This window comes from Branchiostoma belcheri, unplaced genomic scaffold (assembly GCF_001625305.1).
Source record: "Branchiostoma belcheri isolate BF01 breed outbred unplaced genomic scaffold, Haploidv18h27 scaffold496, whole genome shotgun sequence".
Classification (NCBI taxonomy): Eukaryota; Metazoa; Chordata; class Leptocardii; order Amphioxiformes; family Branchiostomatidae; genus Branchiostoma; species Branchiostoma belcheri.
In genome coordinates this window covers 17,288-25,481 of record NW_017804127.1, presented here as the reverse complement: position 1 = coordinate 25,481, position 8,194 = coordinate 17,288, and the positions used below count along the sequence as shown (strand labels likewise).

At 39.2% G+C, this 8,194-nt stretch overlaps 2 protein-coding genes across 2 annotated transcripts in view; both read right to left on the bottom strand.

Moving 5' to 3' along the window:
• Window positions 1-980: 980 nt before the first annotated feature.
• LOC109479596 lies at window positions 981-3,485 on the bottom strand. Its single transcript, XM_019781587.1, has 2 exons — window positions 3,078-3,485; window positions 981-2,868 (listed from the first exon to the last, which is right to left on the bottom strand). Exons 1-2 carry the CDS (start codon window positions 3,441-3,443, stop codon window positions 2,692-2,694), a joined length of 543 nt encoding a protein of 180 aa, XP_019637146.1. The 5' UTR covers window positions 3,444-3,485; the 3' UTR covers window positions 981-2,691.
• Window positions 3,486-4,606: 1,121 nt separating this feature from the next.
• The window catches only part of LOC109479595, a 6,340-nt gene continuing 2,752 nt past the window's right edge, over window positions 4,607-8,194 (bottom strand). Inside the window, exons 2-3 of the mRNA XM_019781586.1 lie at window positions 6,057-6,202; window positions 4,607-4,999 (exon numbers count right to left, since the gene is read on the bottom strand). Of these exons, the coding sequence (XP_019637145.1) occupies window positions 4,607-4,999; window positions 6,057-6,202 (539 nt within the window). The remainder of the gene's footprint in view (window positions 5,000-6,056; window positions 6,203-8,194) is intronic.

Genomic DNA, 8,194 nt, shown 5'->3' with positions numbered 1-8,194 from the left:
AGTGTTGTTGTATTCTAGAACAATTTCAGTATTAGATTCTAATTTTTCCTGTAGCCTTGTTTCTAAAACTGACAATTTTCTTTCCAATGAGTGTAAACATTTTGATCGAATTTTAGCCTTGTGTTTGCTGTATTGTATTGTTTTTTCTTTAATGTTCTTTTTACACAGGTCCCATAGTGTTCTGTGATTTTGAGTCTTGTTCATTTTTTTAGTATCTTCGATTGTTTGTAATAAAACCTTTCTGTAGGTGTTGTCGTCACAAAGACTATCGTTGAACCGCCACTGTCCTGGTCCTTTCTGATTAAGTTGTGTGGCTAATTTAAGTGTAACAGCTTGATGGTCAGTTCTTGTTGCTGGTCTTATATCTGTGTTTACAACTCGTTTTTTTAAGGATTTGTGTATCAGGAAATAATCTAATCTACAGGTCACGTTAGGATTAAATCTCCTCCATGTGTACTGTAACTTGTTTGGGAACTTTTCCCTCCAAACATCGTAAAGTTTAAAAGTATTGCATAAATCAACTATTCTTGCTGCTGATTCACTGTAGTATGCGTTAGAGTGTACCGCCTGTGGAAATTTATCCCTGTCCTTGTCTATAATGGTGTTCCAGTCCCCCCCAATCACTAAATCATATATATTAGAAGAATGTATCCAGCTAATTAAGTCTTTCAAAAAGAGAGTTCTATCTTTAGGTTCATTTGGTGCATATATGTTAACAAACGTAAAATTTTCTCCCCTTATTTTGCAGTCATGTTAGTCCACTGTATCATACAGTCATGTTAGTCGTACTGTTATCATACAGTCATGTTAGTCGTACTGTTATCATGCAGTCATGTTAGTCGTACTGTTATCATACAGTCATGTTAGTCGTACTGTTATCATGCAGTCATGTTAGTCGTACTGTTATCATACAGTCATGTTAGTCGTACTGTTATCATATGTCATGTTAGTCGTACTGTTATCATATGTCATGTTAGTCGTACTGTTATCATGCAGTCATGTTAGTCGTACTGTTATCATACAGTCATGTTAGTCGTACTGTTATCATATGTCATGTTAGTCGTACTCTTATCATACAGTCATGTTAGTCGTACTGTTATCATACAGTCATGTTAGTCGTACTGTTATCATACAGTCATGTTAGTCGTACTGTTATCATACAGTCATGTTAGTCGTACTGTTATCATGCAGTCATGTTAGTCGTACTGTTATCATACAGTCATATCAGTTCACTGTTAAAGGTTTGAGAATTCTGTATTTCTTCCAATTTAGAAATATCCCTGTATCCAACTAGGGCAGTTGGTGCTGTAGGTATTTTCAAAAGGCTATATCTTATACAATACACTCAGATGCCAACTGTTAAGTGAGTCACAAGGATCATCGTAAAAATTGTTGGCATGTACAATGTATGTATGCTCACTGTATCTATATGGTGATGCTAAGTAAGCATTCAGTTTTCCTTCAATTCTGTAAATTTATAGAGTCATGTGAAAGGTGTACGTTGTAGCAGACAGAGTATATCCAGATTGGTAATCTCAAAATGATCAACTTAGTCGCAGCCACATCCATGAATTGCATTTATACACGTCATCGTGCGTAAGTTCCAGAGAGGGAACCGAGACCTTGAACCACGGTGACTGGTTGGGTGGGACCCGTGACGTTGAATGATTTTGACAGTGTCGTGTCACCAACTTAGGTAAACTGTACATTTCACACGCCAATTGCCTGTCTGTACTACAGCAGGTGTCCCAGATGTGGGTCTATGTACTGACAAGTATGTTCACTTCATGTGAAGTGAGATGTCTTGATGGAGACTAAGATTCTCCTAGATGTTCTTGTTCTTTCTGAACATGTGGTGTGTTTTGGCCCAAAACGACACTGTCGGAGATTGCAGTAGGCATCTCCCAATGCTACATAGTGCGACTAAGTTAGGCTTTTGCCAATTAAGAAAATTGTGGCGATTGGTTTGTGTCAAGCAGTGTATTAAGCTGACCTGTCTGCTACAAGAGTATCACCTGATATGTGGGTCAGAATGAGCAGAAATGTGGGATCCTGCTGTATATTACATTTAGTGAAACAGGTTATTGCCTGATATTGCCTGTTCTATTATGCAGTTAGCTTGTTTGATGTCGGACTTATACTTGTATATATTGATTGAGCAAAATGCATATGTGAATTCATTTATTTATTTATTGATCTTAAAAACTGTTGGGTGGTACCTTCAGTTTAGGACAACTGATTTACAAGGTAGCCCAACAGAACAAGTTACAAAGGACATAGACAATCAAATAGTTAAACATAGAGATAATGAAATAATATGAACAAAGATTACATGTGAATTCTATGCTATGTTGAATTTTGTGCTACACTTGTTATACATAAACATGTGACTCATTATGTATGGATTGTAATTGTGCTCAAATCCAATAAATGCAACCATCAAAAAGTACTTGCAGAGTTATTCGTTTTTGTACCAGGTTGGAACTATTTGTACTTGATATGAATTTTATTTTTCAATTGGTAAAAACATTTTTTGTCAAATCCTATTTCATTATTGGTCAGTGCAAGTTTGTTTAGACACAAAGAATACAAGCACGTCATATTTGATCACAAGAACGGAGTACTTTATTCAAAACCTTTCTGATCCTTCTCATTTGACATGCATAATCAGTGAGAATCATGTTTCATTTGTCAAGAGCTGCCTGCTGCCTGCAGAACACTGTTCTCCACCATGCCGTTTCGGTCATACTTCTGCCTGTAGAATGAGACCTTCACTTTGTGCCTGCTGCTGCTGTACTGCATGGTGAAGGGGAGGGCTTCGTTCACCAGCACTTCCGTCACCCCCCGGTAGTGGCTGATGACTTTCTTCTGTAGAAAAACAAGTGCAATACTGTCAGTTGTAATCATGTAATGCAATTATGATTTGATATTAGCACCAAAGCATCCAGTTACAAAGGTTCCTGATCCACTTTTAAGGCTGACCTGGATTACTGATCTTTGTCAAAAAAGCGTCTGTTGTACCATGTATTCTATGGATTAAAGTGAGAACACTTTAGCTTGGGGTTCAGAATACTTACGTCTGGTGTGCGTTCCCTGTCGAAGTGTTGCCTCATGAAGTAGTTTCGCCCGTCCGAACGCTCTCCGCTGAGGACTGCCTCCAGGACTTCGAGGCTGGTGATCTTTATCTCCACCTTCCCGTATGGCCCCCGGCCCTGGAAGTGGCTGACCTGACCACCATATCGCTGGATCAGGTACATGATAGGCGTGAACGCCTGTGACGGGATGAAGTCAGCAAAGGTGGCCAGGCCCGTGCTGTTATTCCGGCGGAGTCGTGACGCCACTTCCTCGCCAAGCTTGGTCAGGTAGACGTCGATTAAAGGGCCAGACAACATCAACATGTTGCCAGCCGCTTCCTCGATCTGTAAAGATATAAAGTAGTACATCGTTTATTATTAGATATGTGATGCAAGGACCATGAAAGATTCGAAAGGTTAGTAAATTTGACCCTTTCTTCCGATCGGCCCTGTCATAAATTATTTCTTAGGTCAAAGAAAAGTTACACAGCTGGGCGACACTACTTCAAATCAGGGGTAACAGGTACAATGTTTTCACAATGCCAATACAATCATCTCTGAGTCATGACTTGTTTCTACCAACATTGCATTCTTTTCAAGCCCAAACGTATTTTTTTATCTAGTACATGTAGACAAGCTTGAAATCTGCTGGCCATTGTGTAAACTGAGTCCACGCCTTGAAACGTGTTAACCAATCAGTTACTGTTGTCAATAGCGAAATGAATGATTGACACAGTAATGACACCGATCTTTCATCAATATTTATGAGCTGCGTGTTAGGAAAAATGAGGTCAGTTTTGACCATCGTGACAGCTTAACTGTGGTAAATTGATAGTTATTTAGTATTTCAAAGATGTAATATCTTATGTGAAACATGTAGTTAGTCAATTGGTATACTTTTGTATATTGCAGTGTACTGTAGGTCAGAGTAGCATGTATTTGTGTTAATCAATCATTATAAGTAAGGGAAGTGTGTTTATCTTTGCTAAGACATTTATGGAAAGAAAAGCATGAAGTGAAATATTGTGAATTTTATTTCCAAAATTGAATGCTGTTGAGTCATATTTGTATATTTTTAATGTATTATACAGTACATGCATAGAGCAGCAAAAGGATTCTAATGTTAGTGAACATGGGTAATTGCAATGATAACAGTTTGCCATGAGGCAATCTGTATTGCATACATATATTAATATTAATTTTTTTTTCATTGTATCATAGGTGAAAGTTATACACCATTTTTTAGCTTTAGCGATATATATTGAGCTATTCTCTAGTCGTTTGAGACTTGTGCAGTTAATAATGGCTGTTTGAACAGATTAGAAGAGCTCACTTGAGAGTTTACTGATCTGTAAATGTTGTAAATGTGCACTCCATGGGGGTTATGTAGTCCACAATGGTGGTGATGAGATGTGNGTAGCATAATATATCTATGTATTTTTATCTATTTACTTATTTGGCTTCACCACAAGAAATATACAAGTGGAAGGGGGTGAAAAACAAGTCTATGAACACCTTTGCAAGTTGCCCTTTTAAAATGATGATAGTGGCAAATATATAGACCGACATAAAAGGCCAATATAACAGCTGAAAACCAATTTACCTAAATTCTTACCAATTTCGTGAAAACGCTTTTCCAAGGCGGTGATTCGGCTGCGTTCGTTGTCTAGGTCGCGTTTTAAGGCGTCAACAGTGGTGGACATGCCGTCTTGGTCGCGCTTCAAGGCGTCAACAGTGGTGGACATGCCGTTTTGGTCGCGTTTCAAGGCGTCAACAGTGGTTGACATGCCGTCTTGGTCGCGTTTCAAGGCGTCAACAGCGGTGGACATGCCGTCTTGGTCGCGCTTCAAGGCGTCAACAGCGGTGGACATGTTGTATTGGTCGCATTTCACGGCGTCAAAAGTCGTCGACAACTGAGATATTTCCTACAAGCGTATATACGTGCGTCAGAATGCCGAACGTAAGAAAAAAACTTACGCAAAACAGCAGTAAATTCCTTTTTGTATCCTCTTTTAAAAGCAGAATGAACACTAGAGTTCCATGATCTCATACCTTCGCCAAATGATGTTAACCCTTCCGGTTGACGAATTATACAATTTTAATCATTGATTTCGCAAATAAGAGTGCCATTTTGCATGGATTACATCAGTTGATCATATTCTCCACCCAATGACAGCCTCATCTTAGCAAAATATGCTATTCTAGCACTTCCTCATGAATTATGCAAATGAGGTCATAATGTGAATAAATTATCTTCATTGATGTTCACCTTCACTTAACTTCCAAATGCGGCAAGTATGAAATTACCAGCAATTACAACTATGAAATTACATGTATAACAATTTCCCATTAATTATGCAAATTAGGTCTTCATTTACATAATCTATAACCTCAGATGTTTTTCTCGTTCTCAATTACATGTCACAAGTGTTTCATAGTCCTATTATCGAACGAAGCAGATTTATAGAATTTCCTCATTAATTATGCAAATTAGCGCCTGATTTACATAATTGTAATCTGATTATGTCAAGCATCACTTCAGCTACCTACATACCAAAATCATGTCAATCCGTTAACCGGTTCTTGAGTTATCCACCTTCGGAGATTTTTCAAGAAACGCTCCTGCAGTTCCAGAACAAGCTGCTAGGGGTCCCAAACTCATGTCACTTCTTCCCTACCCCAAGAGCTATCTACCAATCAAAATTCGTGACTCTAGCATATCTAGTTAGCGAGATATCAAAACCGGACATTCTGCTGCAGTACCAACAAAAGCCTCCAGGGGGCCCAAAATCCAATCATTTCTAGGTCTCATCAAGACCTACCCACATACCAAGTTTCATGACAATCCACATTAAGCTTCTTGAGTTATGCTGTTCACAGACACACAAACGGACAGACAGACAAACGCTACTGAAAACATAACCTTCTTGGCGAAGGTAATAATCATAAAATAGAACAGGCTTTATGGTACAATGCTGTTACCTGTTTGTTGATGAACGTCAGAGGGGCGAGTCCCACAGAGACAAGGCTCAGCAGCACGGCGATGCCGGCGGCAAGGCAGCTGCGGTGGGCGCGGAGGAAGCTACAGACACCACGGCGGCCGCTCGCTCCACCCGGATACGTGCGGTCTAGTAAAAAAAAACTTACCAGAAACCAGAAATACCAGAAGTATACAATTTTTGTATGAAAATGAAAACAAAAACAATTTTAAACGCCTGCATTTAAGAAAAATGAAAGAAAACTCTACGGGTATTAGGGAATCACTCTCTCTACCCCAAAACTACGGAATATCCGCCTGTCTGAAGGTAGTGTTTCTTGGGATTAACTTTTATATTGTTTAATAGAAAAGATAACGATGAAGAGACTAATGCCAAGAGTTTTTAAATATGTAAAAAGTACACAATTCAGCCTATGGCTGAGATGTACTTTTGACCCGATCAAAATGATCAAATGAACCCTGAAATGAGCCATTCATTCATTCTTTCATTCATTCAAATAGAATTCAACGAAATGAAAGTAGAAGAAGGAGGAGGATGAAACAAGGAAACACCAAGAAAAACAATATTTAATTCCATTCCTATGATATGGACTGAAATGATCACCCAAATCACCACCGCATTTCCAAAACAAGCTGACATAATGACCAAATCTACATTAATATTACGTTTCCTCACATAAAAGCTAGCTGCCACCAAAAAAGCAAGACCCTAGCATGTCCAGGACATATAAGATACAGAAATTGTGTGTGCTGATGCATTACCCCGAGCATTCACCAGGAGGCGCATATTTGACCTTGACCTTTTTTTTCGCAAGACCTACCACCATACCGAATATCACTATGACAATCTATCCAGGAGTACTAAAGTCCAGAAGGGAGTGCTATATTCCGACAGACATTAATTTTAGGAAGTGAAAAATGCATATTACTTTACAGTATACAATGAAATGCCCATTTTGCGCGTAAGTCTTAAAATGCATCGAATCCGGGACAAACTCTCGAAATACCCTCAAAACTATTCCAGAATACACCACGCTACCCCCATTGGTGTCTATGTTTTGACCAAGAAAGTTACGTTACAGACCTAATTTCGGGGCGATAAGAACTAATCGTACTGTTTTGTGTTCTTTGATATGTTACCAACCATTGGCCTTCTCGGTGTCCTTTATCGCCTCTCATTTATGCAGAAAACATTGACGATGAAATATGACGGTGTAATCTGATTATCTTTTCCATAAGTGGCGTAATCAAATTATCTGTTCAATTGATATTTAGGCCACACCGATTTAATTTTATGTATGACATCCTCTGAAGACCCCCAAACTAGTGCGCGCGGGCGAATAAAAAAATTCCCGCCAAAAATAAAAATGCTACTAAACCACAGGAATACAAAGCTGGTATTGTGAATTTGCGGCAGGACTTAGCGATGTATACGTACGGCAGGCCGGCACATGCTGGCTTTTTGCGGCATTTATGAATCGGTACTGTACTTATGTACTTAGTTCTTGAGTCGTGGAGCTTCGAATTCGATAGCTTGGGTGCTCGGCTCCGTTTTGTCGCTGACTAGCATGGACTACCCAGGCCTAAGAGCTAGGTGTAGGTGATCTTTTTTTTTTTTTTTTTGAGGACGACAGGCGAAAATCAATGCGCGCGCGGATGTCATCCATAAAATTAAGTCGGTGTGGCTTTACATACAAATAAGTTGAGAAAATCAAAACAAAAAGTATCGATAAAACTGGCAGCTCACTGCATTAGACATCCTGATATTATAGTATCCAAGCCACAGGCCAAACAAAGTAAAGCAAGTATGTTCTCAATAATCAGCTTATTAGTGTGTTTGTCACTATTGTTTTCGCCAAAAATGTTAATGTTGACTCGAGGTATTTGAGCATTGCATAATCAAAAGTTCCCGGATGTATCGATGGTGGTTCAGCATGGAGGAATATGATATTGATAATTGCTTTACAAACATGCGCCGCGCAAGTCGTGCAAAGGAAACTATGTAAAAAGTCGGCTAGTTATATATTCAATGCAGCATAATCTACCGGAAGATAACACTCCTTTCTGGACCACCAATACACATGCGCGCGCACGCACGCACGCACGCACGCACGCACACACA

Coding starts and splice junctions, on each gene's coding strand:
- LOC109479596 (XM_019781587.1), bottom strand. CDS start 3,443: ATGTACTACTTTATATCTTTACAGATCGAGGAAGCGGCTGGCAACATG. Junction 2,869..3,077: donor ACAGGGAACGCACACCAGAC/GTAAGTATTCTG, acceptor GTTTTTCTACAG/AAGAAAGTCATCAGCCACTA.